The following is a 23,951-nucleotide window of genomic DNA, read 5'->3' on the forward strand; positions in this document are numbered from 1 at the left end:
TCTGCAGAAGATGGTTCTTATTGAAGATTTCATTGTGTTTAGATACTGTTGGACAAGTTTTTACCAGATAACTTTTGGATTATAGTAGATGCTGAGGTTAGGTATGGGAATGGCCTTCTAGTGATGTATTTTGGATTTATCATCTAAAAAAAAAAACCCTACTGTTATTTCTTGCTGCAGGTGTTGAAAGTCTACCTTGCTGAAAGACTCATATTTGAGTAGTAATGTTCTTTTTCCCCAAAAGCTTAATTTTATGGTGGAAGAGGATTATAGTAATAGTTACTGACTAGTATAGCTACCATTTTATATTTTTTAGTTCGTTAAGGAGAATTTTAGGGCTTAAAAGGGGCTACTAATTTGACAGCCTTGAAATTTGATGTTTATGCACAGAGAGTTATGGCCTAGGGCAGTTTTCTTAGAAGCATCTCATCACTGTACTGTGGGTATAACATGCAACATCCAGCTGTGAGAGAGCATTTGTATCTGTTCAGCACTTGGTTCTTCTATAAACATTACCTACGTAAATCCTTGTAAAGGAATATTAATAGATTGCAGCATATATTTGATCGAATGGCTTCAGTTTATTAAAGCAGAATTTTGGCAGAGATTCTTGGGGAAAATATAGTAATTTTAAAACATACAGAAGAGCAGTGGGAAAGAATATGTACAGAATAATCAACTGCTGCCCAGGCAATTGATACAATCCAGTTAGCTTTACTATTACATTAGCAGAGGTTTTGAATATTTTTGTTTAGATATAAAATAATGCTTTGTAAGAACGTATGTGACAAGATTGCTATCAGAATGTCATGCCGTTTTGCAGTCATATACAGTCACCTGATTCAGAGGGAATCACATGCTTTAAAATACCACAGTATGGAATTTAAGTGATAAATGTAATATTTTCAAGCTTAGACAGTAAAGAGTTAGGTGTCTAAAGATACTAGGAATACTTCGTCTGATATGAGAGGATTCAATGAATGTGTTCTGGCAATTAAAAAATAACACAAGCCCTGGTTCAGAGTAATACATAAATCTCAAAGTTCTACACTGAATTTTAAAGTAACATTTTACTTTTTTTATTAGAGAGCTAGCAGAAATCAGTATGTTGGATGTAAAGCAACTCTAAGGGGGAGGAAGAAATGTGGTTAAAAACCAGCTTATGACATTTGAAGCATGAAACTAATTAATGCAGCGATCTAGCATGTTTTACAGACTAAGTTCAAACTTTGAAATACAGTTCAGGCAATATATGTGAAAGATGAAATCCATCCTACCTGCAATATCAGATTTTTGCATTAGCTTTGTACTACTCTCTTGTTGCTTGGCCCATTTTACCACTCAGTGCCTTCCGTGTCAGTACTTCTCCAGTTGTTTGTCCTCAGGAATGCCTGCTGAAGGCTTCTGCAGAGAGACTGGTACTTTTGATACCCTGTTTTATTGCACAGTCCATTACAGTGACTGCAGAAGGGATCTGGCACCTTTTTTTGTGACACTTTCTTCTCTATTCATTCCACATCTCATTTGAAAATAACAGATGTCTGCTATCTCTACTAGCTTTGCTTTGCAGAGCAGCTTTCTCTAAGGACCATTTTTGCTACCAAAGTAGTTTGCTACAAAAGTAGGTTTTTTGGTTTTGTTTTCTTTTTAAATGCAGTAGCTATTTCAGTATAAAATCCTAATAGAGACAAGGTACAAATAGTTTTAACATTGATGTGGCTTACTACAGTCAGCTCTAAACAGCAAGATGAGGAATAGTTTACTGAGTGTAGCAACAGAAAGGAAATGTTATTTTAAAAAGGTTTGACATTAAGACTTACAGTGCCAACAGAGATATCCTGACATGAAAATTAAAAATACCAATCGATGTTTTGCTACTTATTGAGAGACCATTGCCTCGTGATATTTTTATAGAAAAACAAGTGGAACCAATTTCCATCAAATTTGTTTTTTGTCAGGAGGCAAGCAGCAGTTTGATGTGGGGATGAGCAGTGAGTTCTACTGGCTTTGTCTGGTGGGATTTATGAGCAGTCCCAGTGTTCCTGCAGGGACATCTTGAACCTGTGCACCATGCTTCTGATCTAACACGATGCTAGCTCGTTTTTGAGGCATCCCTCCTATCTTCACACAGTTCTTTCATCAGTGCCTTCTTTTTGCCCCCAGCCTTACCAAGGGTCTTGCTTTCTTGTTGAATCTCCTGCAGATGGCCACCCATGAAGAGACAGTCTTCCTTCTCCACTTTTTCCTGCCTCTCACCTGCCCTTAAGAAAAAAATTATTACCTTCAGCATCAAAAGGCTAAAGCAAGTTTAGTGTTAAGGGCTAGTACGATGTCTTAGTTCTTCCTTTGCAGAACTGGATTGTAACTTTCATAATTCATTACTGGCAAGATGCAGCAGAAAGCTGTGTTGTCTCAGGAGCTGGCAGAAATCAGAGTTATGATTGCAGCAATCAGTTTGTTGTTCCCCTTTCGTTCCTCAGCTGGTCCTTCTGGCTGGTAAAGTTTACTGCCCATTTGGAACGGCCTCTAAAGCATTCTAGAGAAAACCTTCACTCTTGCCAGCCCCTGTCATCCGCATAGGTGAGGCTTTGCATTGCGTTGCACTTCCAAAACGAGTAGCAAGGAGAGTCTTTCTCAGTACGTGTAGTGCTAGCAGAAAAAGAATTTCATATATTTTCAAGAAATAGGAAATATTGCCTTTACATCTGAATGAAGATGAGGAGAAGAATGATTTTTTTTTTAAGTAGTGCCACTAGCATTTTAAACATTTAGATTAGCATTTAACATTTTAGTTAGTGTTTAGCATGTTAAGGCATAGAGGGGGATGAACTTAATTGACATCATCTGTTTGTAAACTACCAAGTGCACCACAATTTAAAACACAGCTACTCTCCATCTCATTGATGTTGTGACTTAATAAGTTCTTGTAATACAACACAGCATTTTAGAATTCTACCAGCTAAAATTTATGTTACATACTGACAAAGTAGTTAAATATGCAACTTAATGATGTTTTGGTAATTCATCCTGATCTTCACGGTTGACTCCTCAGAGTAATGCAGAAGTGTTGTTAGTACTCACATATGGTTGTGAAATATTCCTTCAGCTTTTTGGAGGTGCTTATTGGTGCTCTGAACAGGGTTCTCAAGCACGCTGATTCACATCTGGATTTCTTAAAATGAAAGCAAAAGCAATTTATAGTCTTGGGGAGAGAGCGAATGGGTAATTAAAGCGCTTTGTGAACACCACATAAAAGGTGTCTATAAAGATTACTTCTACATGTTAAGAAATAGACATATCCAGTAGTCATGACCTATTAACACTGTTTATCCCTGACCTGGCTAATCAAAATCTTGGCAGGAGGAAAAGGGGCTAGTGCTAACAGACCCTTCCCGCTTCCAGGACGTGAGCTGCATTGCATTGTGTGCTGATTATTGTTCTTATCCCTTTCTCCCCCCATGTAGAACTTTTCTTTTTGTTAGAGATGGAAACCCAAATAAACGGAACGTGCACAATGAAACATCTATGCACTTACTGTGTATGGGACCTCAGATCATGATAGCTGAAGGAGCTCTTCACCCTCGCCTGACACGACCCTCGGAAGATGACTTTAGAAGAGCAGACTGTCTGCAAATGATCCTGAAGTGGAAGGGAGCAAAACTGGATGAAGGACAATATGAGAGAGCAGCAATTGATGCTGTTGATAACAAAAAAAATACACCTTTGCACTATGCTGCTGCCTCAGGGATGAAAACCTGTGTAGAGGTAAAAGTTGCTATATAATCCCAAGTCTGTACACTACTATTAGTAAATGACATGTAGAGTGTTTTGTAAAGCTATTTCAGGAAAAAGAATTGATGTATATAATTAACTTTTAAAAATCTGTGTTTTCTGTGTTTTTCAATTCTGCGTTAACTGTGATTTGTTAATTGGAAAAGTGACAAAGATAAGCAGCCCAGAAGGTATACTGTTTGAGGAGAGATCAAGGAAAATTTTGATTAAGTGTATATTAACCTTATGTGATAAACTCTTCAGTACAAACAAGAGTCGTGTAGGCTTACAAAAAATAGGAAAATAATACAAGAAGGTAACAGCTGAAAAATGGGATTAAAGATAGACATAGATATACCTGTAGGTATGGAAGGATGTGAAGTAATTGCCTGAGAGAAAATTAAATCACTTTTTATCCTGCTCTCAGTCAGTAGCTGAGATTGGCTGAACCACTTATCCTTGCTTCAAGAACAGGTCTGATGCTTTTGATTTACAGTGCCCAACTTTTAGAGATTGCCATGTATCTGTGCTAACATACTAAATATAATTACCTTTTTACAAATTAAAAGTTATCTTAATGTTTGTGAAAATAATGAGTAGTACTGAATAAATGGGAGTCATAACAACTTTGAAGGTCTTTCCTCAAATTTTTTATTTTTAAACTATACCAAATAATGAGAGCTACTATTAATTATGCTGATAATTTAATATAAAGAACATTGGAACAGATGTCTGACATTTTCAGCCATAACTAACATTTTCAAAATGTCTCTTTCAGCAAAAAGTTTGATTTTTGAATGGCAATGACTAGTTAAGAGATCATCATGTATATGTAAAATTTAGATTATTCTTCATGTTTACCTGTCTTCATGTTTATTGACCCTATTCTTTAGTCATTAGCATCATCAGCAAACTGTATGACCTCTTTATTCACCTGCTTTTCCAGGTAATTTCTGCACAAGTTAAAAGTCATGTCCCAGCACATATGGGGCTTCAGTGGTGACCTGTCTATCCAGTAAAAACAGACATTCCCCTGTTTTCTTGCCTTTAAACAAATTATTTATTTGATCAAAGAGCTTTCCATGGTTGCCTGCTTTTCTTGAGGGTTGTTACTGAACCATTTGGAAATCTATGCATAGACTGTATGTGCTCGCTCTTCACCTTGTGTTTTTGGCTCCATGAGAAACATCTAATAAATCTGTGACACAGCTTCCTTCTGTGAAAGCTGTATTTTCCTCATTATTTTGGAATACTTATTATTATGTTTTAAATCAATTTGCTTTGTCCAGCTATCAAACATGTACTGTTCTGTATTTCACAGATTTTCTCTGAAAGAATTTTTAGTATTGGAGTAACTTTTACCATCTTCTGCTCTTGTACCATGGCAAATTTAAGCAAGAAGTTTCTTATTGTATTAAATAGTGAAGCAATTTCATAATTGAGTTCCATTAGAACTCATGAATAAATACCATCTGGTGCTGGGTTTTCGTTACTATTCATTTTATTGATTTGTTCTAGAAACCTTTGTACTGAGGTTTCCATTGGAAACAGACTTTCTGTTGTGTCCTTCATGAAGCATGAGGACTCGTGTGGTATATCCCCAGGGGATCTGCATTCCAGCAACTCTTACAACCTCTCTGCTGTATTCTCTTTGAGCACTCCTTTTGTACTTTGACCAGATATATCGGTAGATATACCGTGTGTGATGTTTTTAAATGATTTATTCTGACTTTTTGTGCAGTTGGCATATTGTTCAAATCATTCTTACCCTTCTTTGTTGTGTTTTTACATCTATTCTTTCAAGACTTTGTTCTTTACGTTTTCTTCATCTGGTCACAACTTCAGCTTCTTAGTTCTAGTATGTCCTCTGTCCTGTTGTTCAACCTTGGCAGATTGTTCTGAAGTTTCGGGATTTTTTTCCTTACTTTTATTTAGTACCGCTTTTTAGAATTACACAGTGGATCTTTGGGACTTTTTCCACTTCTGCAAGAACGTTGAATCTAAGTACATTTTGGACATTACTATTGAGTGATTCTTTGATAGTAACATTTTAACTCCGGTCTTGCACACTGCTCTGGACATTGTCAGGAGTTGCTTTTCCTCTCCTAGGTTTCCTAACTAGTTTATCTACAACAGAGTCATTTATGATGTCTGAAATTTTAATTTATGCATTATGTACTAGCATAGCATTTTCTGAAGATACTCGGGAGAGGCAGTGACTGAAGTGTCCCTTTATTTTTGTAATTACTGCCCCTGCAGCCTTTCTGCTCTTCAGTAGCATGTCACTGTTATTGTTACAGTCTTGATCAGATGGTCGGTCGTACTGTTCTTTTTCTATTTAAATCCAGATTGTATACCACTGGGATTCTCTGGTATTTGTTGATATATGTTGATATTTGCTTTTAGCTTTTTATCTATAAGCAGCTTTTTTCTTTCAAATATAGCACCACCTTTCCTATACTGTGAACTTCTCTGTCATTCTTTTATAATTTGACCCTTAGAATTACTCTGTTACACTGATTGTTTGTATTCTATCAAGTTTCCAGATATTATCTCAAAATTCTCATTTAAAATAAGGCGTTTCAGTTTACGTGCCTCAGCTGTGTACCACCTTACAAAGTATGCACTCCTTCACCTGCTGGATTTTCATGAGCCTTCTCCTTGAAGGCTCAGTTATAGTCTTTTTTTTATTTCTGATAGCCACCACTTTTTTCTTCTGTTAATGTAAAGGTCATCTTTCCTATGTAGTTTTCCGAGGTAAACCCTGCTTCGCTATACCATTTTGCCTTCCCTATACCATTTTCTGTGCTGTAACTTAAGCTTTTGGACATCTGGTCCCTTGAGTAAGTACTGAGAAGAGTTAAGAGGATGCAGCTATTAGATTCCAGTATTTAACCTTGCCTTTAGCAGCCTAAATCTTGTCTCTGTGATTCCTCTCCTCTTTGCACTATATTGTTAGTGCCCTGCAAGCAATTTGTCTTCAGCACTTCCCTAGAGATTATTTACACACTTACTGAGTTCCAAGGGGGACACAGGTCACCATGCAGTCTGTCCTGGCTAGATGATACCTAAACCCAGCTAATGATGTACATAACTGAGTTATGCACAGATATTGCCTGGCTCTTCTTGCCAAACAAAATGAATCTTTCCTTGTTTGTATGTTTATGTGATTGATTTAGTGCCTCTTTTGATATAATTGATTTGTGTCAAATCAGCGCTGACAAATACTGGATTGTTTTCTGAGTTCACATTAGTAATGCTCTTTGGTTGATCATCAACTTTCAATTCTTTTTAGATTTGATAAATAGGTAAATTTATCAATTTCAAGAGACCACTTTTCTCTCAATTTCTTTTTTAATTGCAATTTTTTGATCCAGCAGCCTGAAAAATTCTAGCTGCAGGGATTTTCAATCTTAATCGTTTTTTCTAGCCTTTTGCAAGATCCGTTTGCTTTTAAGTGTTATTGTGCATTAGAAGACAAATCCGCATGTCGTATCAGAAAAAGGGGAGCGTATTTAGCACTTCTTTGAGCCAAAGTTGGTGAGAACTACCCACATGAACTGATCTGACATGAGAATAGTCACTTCCAGTAGAGAAGTGGCAGACAGAAGAGATGTAGTAATTAGTTTTCAGCATATTTCAATTCTTGATATTTATAAACCTGCTTATTCACATTTGTGAAATATTATACCTATTACACTGACATGTAAACTGCCTAAGGTTGGATCCATATTGATACATATTGTAAAAAGAAAAAGAGAGTTGCATTCCCTACAGAAACTCTTATTCTCAGTTTTCTGTCAGGCTTATGTGCACTCTATTTCTACATTTGAGATCATCAGATAACTTGGACTTCAGATTTACATGAGATTTAAGCAAGGATTCTTCTGCCTCCATCGTTCTGCCTTTACGCCCCCGAATTGGGCTGTGTGGTGGTGGTAGAGTTAGGCACTGTTACTCAAAACATTAAACTTTTGAGAGCATGAAGCAAATTAGTTCACATAGTAAGATCTGAAAGAATCACAGTCACTGTGGAGAAGATCATAGTTCTGGAGCCGGGCTAAAGCTTTTAACCGCCGACTGTGAAATCAGTTCGTTTTAAACTCACCTGGAAAGTTCTTGGTTCGTCTCTCTCACAAATGATCATTCTGTTTCTCATTGTCCATGATAGGATTGATTAGATGAATTCAGTTATTAGACTGTTAATTCCCCATTTGATTATATAAGTTAGATTTACATTTCTTCTAATGTTTTATAGTATTATTTTATATTTAACATTACCTCTGCTCTACGTTGAATATAGATTTTCTGAGGTATCATTGGAATATGTACTATTCAATTGACTTTGCAGCTCATGATACTAATTTTCTTGTGGTTTATCTCTGAAGAAGATTTTATAGTCTCTTCCACTTAGGTAGTCATTACGTAGAGTTTTGAGCTGGTTACGTAGTCCTAACTAGTCATGCTTTCTACTTCAGAAACACAGGGTGCACTCCCAAGTTCACGCTTTGTTATGTGTCCTTCCAGAGAATAGAGGACATAGGACCTCAGGATCCCGGGTAGCAAAGACTAGTATCTGAGCTACCTTAAGTCCTCCCATATAACCTGTAGACCCTTTAACGCCTTCAGAAACAGTACATCATGAAAAGTGGGAGCCAGAGCTTGTGAAGGAATTTAACAATGATCTCCCTGTTTTGTTTTGTTTTTTTTTAATTTAAATTAATGATGGGACTATTCAAATTATTAATCTTCTTTTAATGACTTAGAAGTTACAAGCTTTTTTAACAGTGGCACCAAAGAAGTATGGCATCATTATTAACAGCACGTCTATCTGCACATTCCTCATCTTGCAGATTAGGCTTTTAACTACATACAATTGTAGAGTGTTCCTTCAAGAGTATTTGTTGATTTTGCTCCCTCAGAATGCATCTTAGTTGCCTCAATTAAATTTATGTTAGAGTTTAAAATGTATAGACATATTGTGAAAATCAAGGTACATTAATAAAGTTTTTTCAATATTAAAAAGTATAAATAGAATAACAAGATAGCGGTGGGCTGCATATCTTGATAATTATCCTAGTATTATCTGTATTTCTACCTGATACTCTGGTGTGAAGAGAAAATATGCTGTCATACTTACTGATGCAAATATCTTTTTGACTAAATCTTGATAAATAAGTTGGTACTTATTTGGGAACTTGTTTTTACATTTCTTTGTATTTTGGACAACATGGGAAAAGTTTCACAAGAATGATGCCAGGTATGTAAAATACACTCTATAGTGACAGACTGAGGAAATTATAAGCTGTTGAAGAGAAAAGGTAGAAGTGACTTGATCTTGATCTGAAAGAATCTATGGGGAGAACAGATTTTTACTGTGGAAAATTTATTTTTTTTAGAAATACGAAAATTAGAAGCTGAGTTTTGAAATACTCTGGCTAAAAATAATAGATAGTGTTGTTACAGTCGTCATGGTCTGAAAGCAAGGTAATGTTTATAGATTTTTAGTTTTATTTAGAGATAAGATAAATGGTTTTACTCATGAACAATTGACCTGGGTGCTCCACATTAGAATTTAGCATGTGTTATTAAAATGTCATAATAAATCAGCAAAATTGTCCACTACTGGCCATTAAATCTTTGGCATTTATTGTCTTTGTTATATCAGATCATTTTGTAGTAGGAGACAGGGTTAGAAAGATGAGAGCAGAACAACTGTTGTTTCTTAGCTAGAAACTCCATTTCTGGGTGGTTGCTGGCCAGGGACAAAGCTGGTGCAATGGCATGTCTGGACTGTATTTTGTATCAAACATTCAGAAGCTTAGGCTGTCCCCAGTGTGTGTGTTTACGGTATCATTCACACATCAGTAGAAAAAAATGCTGAATTTGCAACAGCTTGCTCTAGCATTTTATAGCATTATTATAATTATTATTATTATTATTTCCTTTCACTTCTGTCCTATCCTCAGAAGTAGTCCTAAATAGCTAGAGCTACCAGCAGGGTTATATGCTACTATCTGTAGATGATTCCCCATCTTCCTTTCTACCCAAGGGTTGTCCCATTCTTTGTTACCAGCAGCAGCTTTTCAGGCATGTGATCATATTTTATATATAAAGAACATTTAAAGGTGATTTAAAAGTTATTTCAGCCTCATCTTACCTGGTCCTTAATGACCTCAGACCCCCCATTACTACTGAAGTACTGACCATCCCAGCAGAACCAGACTTTAGTGTTTAAACCCTAACAGAGACGTGTTGTTCAGAGTTGCCTTGAAGAGCATTGCTGAGCTTTTGTGATTCCATAGAATTAAATAATAGGTATAATCATGCAGGAAAGCAAGCTATAACTTAACAACAATGGAAAACTTCTGTTTCCCAAAGACCATCACTGTTGTTGTTGTCTCTTCTTTCACTTTACCTTGTTCATATTATTTTTTTTTTCTTATCTTAACTGACACTTGTGTTTCCTCAGTGTAATTTTAGACTTGGTAATTAATAGCTATTTACTTTGACTTTTTGCTTTCAGCTTCTAGTAAAACATGGTGGAGATTTGTTTGCAGAAAATGAAAATAAAGATACTCCATGTGACTGCGCAGAGAAACAACACCATAAAGAGTTGGCTCTTAACCTGGAATCTCGAATGGTGTTCTCACGTGATCCTGAAGCTGAAAGCATTGAAGCTGAATATGCTGCTTTAGACAAAAAAGAGGTCAGAGGATACTTCAAGTTTTGTCTATTTTATACATATATATGTAGCAGTTATACTGTGACACAGTTCTGCAAAGTATTTAAGCAGGTAGTGTGTTTTCAGTTATGTTTGTAAAGTTGTTGATTTTAATAGTCCTCTTTACATCTTTAAAGTTAAGCTCAGAAGAAACAATTCCATTGCCAAAACCAAAGAGAAGTTTTTATACATACGCTTCTGCTTCTTCAATATATTATGTGGATTGTGTACTGTCAGACTGAGGAAAAACAGTGGAGCCAGTAAGTGGGGAAACAGATTCTCCAAAATATAGTTTTTACATTTGCGTGAGTTATTTTTCTATGTAAAAATAAGAACAAGAAAAAATTCTGGAAAGGAGAAAATCAGTGGGAGAGAAGAGGGGAAAAAAACTTGTGGCTCTTCCTACTAGACTGAGCTCCGGAACGTCACTGAAAAACAGCTGAGGGAATAGTGCACTGTTTCAAAAGAGTGCATTTGCTTTCTTGTTTTGTAACATGATGCCTGGAGCTACTGCATACCAGAACTTGTATGAAAGACAGATAATAAAAGGGGATGTTATTTTGAAGTCAATTTTGAAAGCAATATGAACATTCAGTGAAACAAGTTTGCTTGAAATCTGGTATGCCTTACAGAAGACTGCGACTTAAATTTTTGGTGTAATTAAGGATGATTTGACCAGAAATTTCTAACCAAAAGCTACCTCCCACATCCGTTATGAGTTTTTAATTAACTGAGAGTCTAAATAAGAATACATAGATAAATTATACAACTCATTAAAATTTTTAAGTAATTCTGTGCAAAATGAAGTGCATGTAGACATATGGCATATGGCTGTTCCCTTCAAAAGTGGAATGGCCTTACATTTTACTAGTTTAGTCCTCTTACTGTCTGGTGACACTTACAATTAATTCAGGTTTAGATAAGAGTAGGTTTAATTGTAACGCATTGTTTCCCTGAAAAATGATGCAAACTGTAATTTTTATTTGAAAGTAAGAGAGTCACTGTAATGTTCAATTAATTTTCTGGCTAATTTTCTTCAAAAAACTTAAAAATAAACAAGCTCAATTAGATTGTTTACTCCTAGATGGTAGGTGCTCAGATGGAGCTTAATACACTTTAGTTGTACATTCAAGTAATAAATGTAATTGACTCATTTTAGTTTCTCCAGATATTGTCATGTAGAAACACCCAAAATATTCTGAGATTATAGTCTGAAATTATATTTTTTTTGTTGGCAAACCACTTTAAAATTCTAGTGCCATTACCTGCTACTGCTGTGGTGTGTTACTACTCCTTTGCTTGTGCATTTAAAACTATTCGCATGGTTATGCTGTAAACCATATCATTGAAATGATTTGGCTTTTTAAAAAAAAGTCTTTGTGAGTGGCAGTATGTAAGTGTTTTGTTTAACCTGAATCATTTTTATCGTTACATTATGCCACAGCTTTGTTAGCATGTGTACCTGCACAACTACGAGAATAGTAAACTTTCAGATTGGGTGAGGCAGACCAGGAACCACTTGAACAGGTTTTTAGGAAGAGAAACTTGGAGCCTGGCGGATGTAAAGACTTGGTAGTTACTAGGGGGACTCGAGTAAAAGGTAATTAGGTTAATTTGGGGTCACTTCGCTAAGATGATTAAAATAGCCAGCTGTACTCATCCTTTGGCTTGTTTTTAGCAAAGTTGCTAAATTGAAGTGGAGGCAGGCCAGAGCTAGAGCAATGTGGCATGTCAAGGCAGCTCTCCAAAATGCTCCGAGATTCATGAGCTGAAAAATGTCACCTTGAAATTTGGTGCACCAGCTGATGGTCTTGGGGTTTCACGTGGAGTAATTCCACTTCTGTAATCTCTTTTTCCTTTCTTTGTGATTTTTCACTCACTTAAGTTCTGTGTCTGACTTCTTGTGCAGCTCTAACAGTGCAAGTTCTAGCCCAAGAGAGTTGTCAAGAACGTGTAGCCAGGGGAGACTCATCTTCCCATGTTAGCCCGCACAGTGGCTGAAAATAATTGAAAACCAACAGCCTTAGAAAGACTGGCAGTGAGTGCCATGCAAATGCCAGCATGTTCACAACCCCAAGGCCTGTGGGCGAATGCCTGGGATAGGCAGTGGAAGCTGCTCTTACCACTAGCTTTGGTGATGCCTCCAGCTATCTCCTTAGCAGGGATGAGAAGTGCTCAGAAAGCTTTCCCCAGGCACTTACCCCTCACCTAAAATTACCCCTCAAGTATGATCCTCTACTTTTTTTTTTTTTTTTCCTCAATTTCATTCAAAAAAAGGGGGAGGGGGAGTGAATGTGCAAAATGCTTTTCTAACTTAGTGTTTACATGGTAGATATTCAGTGACACCCTTTAATACCTTTGCAAAACATGAGAATTTAATTCATAAAAAATCAAACTTTAGAACACCAAGAAATGCATTTTCAAAGTCAACTCATCTTTTGAATGAAGATTGGAGGAAAATAATAAAATATTTGAAAACCGTGAATAGGATTCCCTTCCCAGGCAAAACAGCCAAACAGTATTAACTGAGGGTTCCTGGTGTGCACAGCAGAACTCAAAATTGCAGTACCAAATACCTCCCCTTCCAGATCCATCATGTGTACAGCAGAACATTATCACTGTTTCTCATACAGACCAAAAGATTTTTGTAGTGATCTGTGCAGTGTCATTGAATTAAGTGTGTTTATTCAGGGTAGTAACAAAGCTTTGTTCCTGATGTTGAAAGCTGATTTCTGCTGTTCTTCATATTGAAATATTGCCAAGGAATTTTGTGAGTGCTCATATTTAGAATTAAATCATTTGCAGTAGTGGAAAAAACTTGCACATACCTTTCATTATGATTACAGAGGCTTTCAAGCCTTTAAAAGTACAGACTACTGAGTAGACTCGCTGCAGATTTGAGAGTCTGATGGGAAAGAGCTGTCGTCTAACAGTTCGGTTTATTCCTTCCATTAAGGTTTCTTAATAAAACCAATTTTCATAATAACCTAACGTTTTAAACCTTATATTGCTAAGGCACCACCTGGGGGATATTTTTTTAAGAGACATTTCTATTTTACTTCATTTTTAACTTTTCTTAAGCACTTCTAATTGTCAAATTGAAGAGAGCAGTTTAAGCCAGGTAGCAAACAGCCCTCATAGGTTAGAAGCCCAAGCATAATCCTTTTAAGTGTGTTTCCACAAAACGCAACATAGAAGGAAAGCAATACATGTACATAATCTGTATTTCCCTATATAAAATATAAAGGGCAAACATACTCCAAGGTGAAAAGTGTGACTATCTTATCACAGAGTTGATACTGTAGCAGAACAAGATCTATCTAACATGTTGTGTGGGTTTGGGAAGTGTATTAGGCAAGCCAGGAGTGTATTTGGAAAGCCAGGAGAATATTTTAGATGACTTCCTTTGTCTTGGTTCTTTTCTTTCATTTCACTAATGAACAGTCACCAAAAAATATTGTGAGTCAGCTAATTCTATTACATGGAAAAATGTGGTTGCATTTGTCTTTGAAATCTCATTGACGTTACACTAAATAATATAACTGTAAATGCATGATTTTTCAAACTACTTTTATAGATTTTGGTTGTTCTGCTAGGACAGTTCTCTAGTTTACTGTTTATTCTAACACAGAAGCATATTTATCTTTGTGATGTATTCCTGGAAAATAACAGGCACCTTCAGTTCCATCACATCACGCAATGTTTTAAGCATATGTAAGAAACACCTGGGAATGCACAGTAATTCAGAGCAGATCATCCAGAACAGTTTTGGTTCTCAGTCAGACTCAGAGAAATACACTGTACAATAGCAAAGTGTATTATTTCTTAGTTTATTTTACATAGGTATTACTGAAGCTTGTAGAAATACACTTATTAATAGATGTACCAAATTTATTGAGTATATAGATTTTTGAATGGATTTGTTCAGTTCCAGAATTAATGTCATGTATACTGCAAGTATGAAAAGTACAGACTTTTTCTAAATGATAAGAATGTACTTGGTCTCTACAGATAGAGAATTGTTTATTAAGTAGAAGGTGTAAAGATGACTGTAGCTAGCTAGTATATAAACATACATATACATAGATAAGGTGCATATGCATGGATGAGTTAAATGGAGCATAGATCATTTTTAAACATATAACTCTATTAAATATATAACTCCACTCAAAAATGAGAATATTTACATGAAGTATAGAATCATAGAATCAGTAAGGTTGGAAGGGACCTCTGGAGATCATCTAGTCCAACCTCCCTCCTCAGCGGGGTCACCTAGAGCATGTTAGACAGGGCTGCATCCGGGCGGGCCTTGAAGATCTCCAGAGAAGGAGACTCCACAACCTCTCTGGGCAACCTGTGCCAGTGCTCCATCACTCTCACAGAGTCATCATTAATATATGTCATCATTAATTATATCATTGCCACTGTAGCAAGCAGTTGCTTTGCCCTTGTTTACTTTAGTGATCCTTTAAAAGTAAAAATAATATTTTGAAATTAACTGCTAAGATAATATTCTCTTTGCATATTAAAAGGGTTTAAAGAGAAAAACAGTAATAAAATTTGTGATACCTGAGTATTGGTAGTAAAAAATTTGAGAGAAAAGCATTTTATAAAAAGGCTTATTTAGAATATAGAAGAGTTGAAATCTGTAGTGAGAAGCTCACCAGTGGTTGAAGTAGTAACTGAAACGGTACGTTCCAAAATCATTATATATTTCGGTAATGTTAATATCAAACAAAACATTTTTCATAACAGTAAACCAGTAAAGAACAGTAAAGACCTGTTCTATAAACAAGTACTGAAGGACGTCTCTGAGCATCATGAGCTGGAATCAAGATCATTTACAGTGCATGAAAGTACAGAGACAAGTCATAAATGTTGAAAGTTGTTTTAAAAAAATCTATGTTTTGTTGCCTAGAGAATATATGTCCTCATAACTGGAGACTGTATCTTCACAAGATTCAGTAAGACTACATCTTGTAGACATGACTACTTCTTGTAGACATGAACATTTTTGAAGTGTTCTCATTGTAAAGCCTTCGCTTTGGAATTTCCAGATCTAGCTACTTAATTGTGCCAGCCAAAATTTCCTTTCTTTTAGCTTCTTTTGTGAACTCGTTTATTGTTCTATGAACAAAGGGTCTAAAGTTTCAAACACATTCTTAAGAAATATTTCCCTCATAGCTTAAATAGATAAAATTATTTTTCTTTAAAAGCCACAGGATCCAGAAATCCCTGCTGGGTTGTATGGAATGCTCCAGCTGAGATAATATAATAGTCTGTTACTCAAGGGAGATAATTGCCAGTATTTGACCTAGAACCAATCAGTTAAATATAATTTTGAGCACATCTGCAGTTCAGGATAAAATACCAGGTCCTAGAATATGCACTTATATTGCAGATTTAATAGAAAAGAATTTTTTTTTTATCCTGTGTGTATGTTCGGAAAGTGAGGTGTGTTGTGCTGACAAAGCTACATGTTTTACAATTAAAATTCAAAATGCAGTTGAAATTCTGTCAAGAAGATTTACTTATTGCTCCATTTTTTTTTAGCATATTCATGCCATTATAATTTTTTAGGCACCCAGCTGTTTGCATCCCTGTCTTTCTGACATGCTTTTATAAAAACTCTTTTGTAAGAAATTAAATAGGTCAGTCCAGTTCCATCATGCTATGAAGCAAGTGTCCCAGATTTACTTTAGCACAAACCTTTAATGTTCAGATTGTCCTTTACCATTCACCATTGGCAATGGAAACACATACAGAAACTCCCTAAACTTGGGCAATCCAGATAAAGGTCAGGACATTCACAGTCCTTTCCTCTCATGCTCTTCCTGCTTCCCCCAAAACGACAGGACACGCTGCAGAGCGGTGGCACCGTTACTCTTGCCAGTCGCAGTGACTCGAGCATCTCTAAGTTCTTGTTTATGTCACTGGCTTGCAAAGAGAAAGGGTCACAGTGGGAATCAGTTGTGCTTTTTAGATAGATTTTATACAGTTTATTGTAACAGCCAGAATGTAGGAAGAATGTTACGTTTTTGAAGCACGTGTCTCAAAAGAAGAAAATCATTCAGAATTTGAATATATCCATTTCTCCCCCTTTCACTCTTAGCCTTCTGCTTGCTGTCCTCAAGGGGTTACGTGCGCAGTGGAGCCTTTGCTTAGACTGCAGGCCTCCGAGGTGTGCGCGCAGTGCCTAGCAGTAGAAGGTCCTGGGCTATGCTCTACATAATATCAAAACACAAATAGTAATAATAATGACACCTACTCTGAACTGCAGTTACCTAGTATCATTGCTGCTCCATGTCCTTTCTTTTCTGCCATTTGGTGGCCAAGTTCCTAATTATACGTGAGTGCATTTCAGTGTCAATTATGTCAGGGGTTTTAAATCTTTTTTATTTGCTATCCTTTATTTAAATAGAACTAATGCATGTAATAAATTCTTCTCATATACTGTTTCATATCCATTCTCTTTACATATCCTCCCACTTGTTTTTCTCTTTCTACCTTTTGGACAATTTCTCTGTGCAACAGTATAAAATACACTCTCTACTGCCATGTTCTTCCTTTGTTATTTTTAAAAGTGAATCTGCAAAACATATGTATGCATCTCCAAAATCTTGGTCAGAGCTAATTCAGAATCCTAAAATTACTGCCTTTTTTTTTTGCCTTTCTAATTTGACCTTTTTTTAGCGTTACAATAAGGGAATGGAACTGCAGAGCAGAGGAAGCCAGCAATTAACTCCGACTGCGCAGGGCTACCGGAGCGCGGCTGCTGTTTCTCAAAGAGAGTTTTGACATCTTCATGCGCAATGAATCCCCAGCCTCTAACTGCATGCCTGGCCTGGCCTATTCATTGCTGCCTTTTCTGCTTCTACGACAGCACATATTGCCTCAAAAGAGCTGTATCTGATTCTGTTCACAAAACACGTCTCCTTTCTTACCACCTAGCGTCTCGACATACCCTCCTCCCAACTGATTCGAAGTTAATAGGTCTCAAGTCTTGCATGTTGTTAGGGTGGTTACTCGTTTCAACATGGCCTCCAGTTTTAAATTAAACATTCAAAATCCAAAAGACAGTGTTTTTAAATGTGTAAGATTATATATTGTAAATATTGCTAAATGACAAAGTTTCCATGTAATTTTGCATGATCATTGATCTGCACAATATATTAATTTTATCTCATCTTAAATCACAAGGACAGTTCAATTTTACAGTTGAGATAATTGTAACAGTGTTTTGAATGTTTTCATTTTAATATGGAAGTAGAGATTCGCTGGAAAGTGCTGCTAGACATAAAATGTCTTTTTTCTTCTCCTCGAAGCCATATGAGGGGCTAAGACTTCAGGATCTGCGAAGGCTTAAGGATATGCTGATAGTGGAGTCTGCTGACATGCTTCAAGCCCCACTGTTCACTGCAGAAGCTCTGCTTCGGGCACATGGTAATCAAAATCCTTAAAGACTAAAAAAAATGTTTTCAGCAAAATAAAAGTTACGTTTGTGAGAGCATTTTCATTTTGTTTACAAGTAAGAGAGCAGTAAAGGATAATCAAATACAAGAAAGTAGTTCCTACGTTATTTCAGAAAGAAGTACATCCGTAGTATGTCAAAAGCATTGAGGAAGACAGGGAAATCAATGAGAAAATGATACAGACAAAGAATTATAATAGAAGTTTTAACCTAAAGCAGTGTGGAGAAATAGCTTTCTTATTTTAGCGATGAGACATAGTAGAACTTCTATGGTTTAATCTTGGTCAAGTAAGTCAAAGAAATTGATTGTATCTATTTTTGTCACACTATTGGTTGTCTGCCACTAAATACCTGTGTATTTAATTTTTTACTACAATAAAACCAGTCTGACCATTACAATAGCTGGAATTTGCCTTCGGCTTTAAATATAGGGGAGTCCCTATAAGGAGACTCCTTTAAGAATTTTTGTAGTCACTGTTTTAATACTAGGTGTACTTTTCCCTGTGTAAATCTTTAACAAGTTAAATTTCACTGAAAACAGTTTGTGCTGCCATCCCGCAGTGTGAAGCGGCAGTGTCGGGACGGGTATGCACTGACTTCGGGGGTTCCCCCAGACAAAAGTATTCTCCTGAAAGCCGGTGGCAGCTTTAGGCTTTGACTCAGTGACTCAGAAGTTAGGGTTCGGGAAGCAGCTGCGATGTCCCCCTGTGCCAGAGGGCCTGCGCAGGCGGGTAATAGTTTGCTTGCTCTCCATCGCTGCATTAAGCATCAGTTAATGCTTACTCTGTTATTCTTGTGGGCTCCTTGCATACAGAAAAGAGGGGAAATGTGAAATAGAAAAACATGATTTTAAACCCACAATATTCGTCAGACTTTTCCATGAGTTGGTATGGTACCTGAAACTTACATTGCTTTTTAATTATTTTGACTAATTTGTACTCTCATTCCTTTTAACATTGAATTAGGTGACGTGAACTTGTGCCAGTGAGTTTAAGTGCCAGTCTGATCCTATTTAGGTCACATTGTTTACATAAGTAATTTTTTTATATGTTGATTATTCGCTTTAATTCTCAAGGTGTATTTATAGTAGTTGCAATATTCGAAAGCTGTTTTAGATTCTCAAAACACTCTGTGAAGGCCAAACGTTTCTACGTATTTGACTGAACGGACAGGCATTTTTTGTAGCCTGTGCAGACATCCTGAAGCAGAAAATGATGGCAGCGCTGCTCAGGCTGACAAAACAGCCTGAAAGAAGACCAAAAGCACCGAGGCCGATGTAAAGCGGTGCGGGAACGTCTGCCGGCACGCGGTGAGCGGTAACTGAAAGCTGAGAAGAAATCGGCCCGTGCTGCGAAGGTCGCTCTTCTGGCGTTGCCTTCGTGCGCTCGACCGGCGCGGAGAGCGACGCGCGCCAATCTGCAAGTCACGAGAACGTCACCCAGTTTGCCTGTAGCTGCAGTCCTGCACTGGAAATGATGCTTGTGAAGTGAAGACGTAGCGGTGGCAGGACCTAGTAAAAGCAATAACTGGGCTATTTCCAAGGCTTGCGACACTTGGGAAACGCCAAAAGCCAAATTGCAATGTTTTTGCATTTAGTCTTGAAATTCATATAGGAATAATATGGGATCTTAATTAACACAGTATAAAAAGCATGTTTTAAATTCTTGAAAAGATTGTTCTTATTTAGTATTTTTAATATTTTACAGACATTTAATATTTAATCCAACTAACTTTGCTTTCTTTTACCTCACAACTGTATCAGTTTACTGACGCAGGCTGTAAGAGTTGGGAGTGCATTTTTGTTTTCCTTTTTTTTTATTTACATTAATAGAATTAGGTAGGGTAAGAGCCAAGGGAATAAAAGCATTATTATGGCAATGACGGGAAAAAAAAAAAAGAACTTTCACAGTTTCTCATGTAGTTCATGCCAAAGCAGTTGATTTAAGGATGAAAAAAATGCTCTTCAGCAAATACAATTACCTTTTATTTTACTAAAGCTTGTAACTTACTAAAGAAAACATGAAGGAATCTATTTACTAGCATGTCTTAACCCTGGCTAGTTTTAAAGATATATGCAGACAAAGGAGCTCAAAAAAGCATTAGCAAATTTTGCCTATATCTTAGCATCAGTAAGTTCCCCTATAAAAGAATTATAAGGATGATTTGAAACAGATGAATAGAATTTATTGAAATGTAAATATGTTCAGGTTTGTGGCTTCAAACAAACGAATGAAATAAAACCAGTCCATGAATAAAACCATGTATTACATAGTTTAGCTTAGTTAAGTGTGCAAAATCATCTCCAGATCAAAGGATTTTTTGAGTTAGAAATCAGGAAGTAAATTTCAGTATAGTAGTAATCATTTGACGGTAGCAGTATTTTTACTAAGTACAGTGCTTAGAATAAATCCATCTTTTTTGCAACATCAATACAGTGTAGGAATATTATTTTTCTTTGTAAAATCTAAAATTCAGTAAAAATGACACAAATTTTTTGATAATTAAAGTGAGACTCTAGTGGGAGTATCTAACGTTAAGAAAACCAAACATTTGTTTGAGTGAAAAGTTGGGAAATTTCCCTTCTTGAAAATCCTATTCATCTGATCTTTACCTAGTGTCAATAGTTTATGATTTAAATTGGTATAGGAATTTGATAGATCTATCTTTAAATAAGAACTTCTAAATTGTTTTTAATAGGAAAACACTTGCTATTCCTAAGGTATCTTTAGTATTAATCTTAGCTATCAGAAACTGAAGACATTTCAAACAACAATTAAGAATGATTCTCTTTAGTTTTAAGCTCTTCATACACAGTATTAATAGTATTTGTTTCACTGGCTCTTTTTTGAATGTAAATGGGAAATTTTAACCATGAATAAAAGTAAAGCATTTAGGAACATCTGATTACAGAATAAAGTTGTAAGAATATATGAAGTTTTTAAAACTTTTTTGTTTAGAAGGATTATGTCACTTTTATGAACAGAGTGGCAACTCTTCAGGCGGCAAAAGTTTCACATACTTCAGGTTAGCAAGACTAATTTTGAAGTTTTTCAGCAAATCCAATTTGGAAGTTCAAGCTGGCAGTGAAGAGCAAAAAACAGAGCTTTAAAATCTTTTGATAATCCAGTTCTATACTAGTCTTTTTTCTTCATCTGTAACCCTTGGCTTGACTCTACCAAAATAAAGATAGAATAGACAAAAATGAATCTGTACTGAGCAATCATTTTTTTTCATACAAAGGGAAAATATCAAAAATATTGTGGGGCAAGGACTGTTGTATTTTGATCTGTGTTTTTGAGATCCTCAAATCATTAAATAAATAATAAAAATAATTGCAAAAAGCTTGCAGTGCAGTTAGTTATATAAATATCTTGCATTGTGTATTATCTTGGAATACAGTTCGTAACATTTAGTATGTACGGTTCCATTCACTTATATTTCAACACAATTTATTTCTTACTGAATTTTATATATTCTTTCGAGGACGCACTTACAGAATATAGCTGAAGCATGGTCAGCCGCCTAATTTCCTGTATCTGTTTATTTATTGAAGATTGGGACAGGGAGAAGTTACTCGAAGCGTGGATGTCTAATCCCGAGAACTGCTGCCAGCGCTCAGGGGTCCAGATGCCAACACCACCTCCAAGTGGCTACAACGCGTGGGACACGCTCCCTTCGCCACGGACTCCACGTACCACTCGCTCCTCTGTAACCTCCCCGGATGAAATGAGCCCGTCACCAGGAGACATCGAGACAGCCGTGGTGAGTTTATAAATAGAGCTCAGCTGACAAAAGAGTTTATTTCTGGACATACGCACACCTACACAGACAGCACTCTGCTTTCACCTTGACTGCCATTCACAGGGTAGAGTCTTACCCAGACACAGTCTCGTCGGTGCATTTGGCTCTTCCGAGCTTTTCTTTTAAGGCTTCTTATCGAGATGTTCTCTTCTTTTGTATCCGTTTCCCCCAATACATTCAATGCTGCAAACCCTGCCTTTGAAATTTTTTTCATTCGAAAACAAAATTCTCTTTGTCTGCATTTTGAAATGTCAGCCCACTAGTGTACTGTAAGATTATAATTACTTTTACTATGTGTGGGCTGCTTCAAGCAGTTTACAAGGCTATTGCAAATTTGAAATATGAAAGCGCCTTTCATTGAAGTCAGCGTGGTTCTTTTGGAAAACAGAGTTCTCTTTTTAATAATCCACAGCTGCACCATTATAAAACTCTTTCTTCATGACCTAAGCATTTTTCTAGAATATTATACACCATCTTGTAAATGGATCATCCCTCGATATCATGTTAAGATAACAATTTTACATTTCATAGGACCCTTTTTCTTGTCTAGCTATAAAATGCTAAAAAAGAAGCTATATGGAATAGTGTTTCTATATATTTTATTTATTTTAGGAGTGAAACATTGTCTGGAATATTTCCTAATTAAAACGTGTAATGCAGGATTACATGTGTTCAGTTTTATATTTTATATATATATACATATATATATATATATATATATATATATATATACATGTTTTTCAGTGATGAGCCTTAAGCCAGGACTGCAGGCTAGTGATAGTGATTGTGGTTCTCGAGCTATCATATCTAAATCCAAACCTAGAGTCACACATTGAGTGTTCTTGTTTGCTTATAAATCTTACGAAAAGTAATCAAAGTAATGTTTGCAAAACACTTATTAGGAAGTAATATGTATTTTCTTAAAGTCATTCATTTTGACAGGCAAATGAAAAATAAGAGGAATAAATAAAATGAAAGCATAAGCTATAAAACTTATTTTCAGATTTTGCTAGTTTACAACCTATCTTATAATTAAAACCATTCCAGTAAATGGTCTATACTCAATTTTCTGCTTGCTTAATTCTACTGAAATTTTAGATTTTACTTCTGCTATTTTTGTCAAATTATTTCATATTTAAAATGATCACTTCTATTAAAGACATACTCAGGGCTTCATTAACTTCCTTATTTGAAAGCTAAACAAGATTGGAAACTAATACACATGTTACAGTGAACATTTTTGATGCATTATCAACCTCTAAAATACGTAACGTTAGCAAAACAGTGAGATGGAATGAATGAAACAGCAATAACTGCCTTCATCATGCTTTGCAATTTAAAATCAAACTTTTTTGTTTTTTGTTTTGTTTTGTTTTGTTTTGGCTGTAACACAAGTGCTTTTTAAAAGTGGCACAGTATAGGCTATAGGCTAACTTTTTGAAAATGTCATCCATGTGTGTAATAACTAATGTATTGAAAGCTGAAGTAAATTTTTGTGAAATCTTTCCACTGGGGGGAAGAAAATCCATTTGTACAGCTTTAAGAAATATTTGTGTTCATACCTAACCACAAGCAATGAGTAATTTCATCCCAACTATTTTAGCATTTGCAGAATAAGGGCATCAGTATTCAATATGTTATTTTTTTCTATAGTAACTAGTTCAGTAGAAGTGTCTTAACTTCTGTTGAATTAGTTGTAGCTTAACGTTTTCTGTATTTTGATTGAAAGCCTCACCTTATTAAAAAAAAAAAAGAGCATGTATGTAAATTATTACTTAAAACAGTCGCTGCTCTTGCGTAGCCTGATTGCTCTGCCTTGGTTTGGGGCCTGATAGCGTGAGATGCTAAACATTTTCTGTGTACTTCATCTCCAAGCTCCATTTCTGGCTGCCTGTGAAGTTGATGAAAAATTCAGGTCCCTTTTGCCCTTTGAATGGGGACTCAAAGGTGTCAGTGCTCTGCGGGATGAGGCACTTGCTGACCTGGAGGACATAACAGATGGCACCCCAAAATGTACTGTTCGGATGGAGGCAGGGGGTAAAGAAGAAGAGATAACTAAATCTTTCCCATTTCTATTGTAATAGCCTAAATAACACTTTCTTCTTGTTACAGTTAGATGTTTTTCACTACCAAACATTTCTTTACATTTTTGCTTGCGTTTTCCAATGTAATGTGTACTGCTGA

At 36.1% G+C, this 23,951-nt stretch overlaps 1 protein-coding gene across 4 annotated transcripts in view; it reads left to right on the forward strand.

Annotated features, from left to right (window-relative positions):
- ANKIB1 (ankyrin repeat and IBR domain containing 1) overlaps window positions 1–23,951 on the forward strand; it is a 95,012-nt gene that overhangs the window by 44,306 nt on the left and 26,755 nt on the right. For all 4 annotated transcript variants that reach the window (XM_062569112.1, XM_062569113.1, XM_062569111.1 and 1 more), the window contains exons 3-6: window positions 3,465–3,765; window positions 10,298–10,480; window positions 17,821–17,938; window positions 21,520–21,728. In XM_062569112.1, the coding sequence (XP_062425096.1) occupies window positions 3,465–3,765; window positions 10,298–10,480; window positions 17,821–17,938; window positions 21,520–21,728 (811 nt within the window). The remainder of the gene's footprint in view (window positions 1–3,464; window positions 3,766–10,297; window positions 10,481–17,820; window positions 17,939–21,519; window positions 21,729–23,951) is intronic.

This window comes from Rhea pennata, chromosome 2, assembly GCF_028389875.1.
Source record: "Rhea pennata isolate bPtePen1 chromosome 2, bPtePen1.pri, whole genome shotgun sequence".
Taxonomy (NCBI): Eukaryota; Metazoa; Chordata; class Aves; order Rheiformes; family Rheidae; genus Rhea; species Rhea pennata.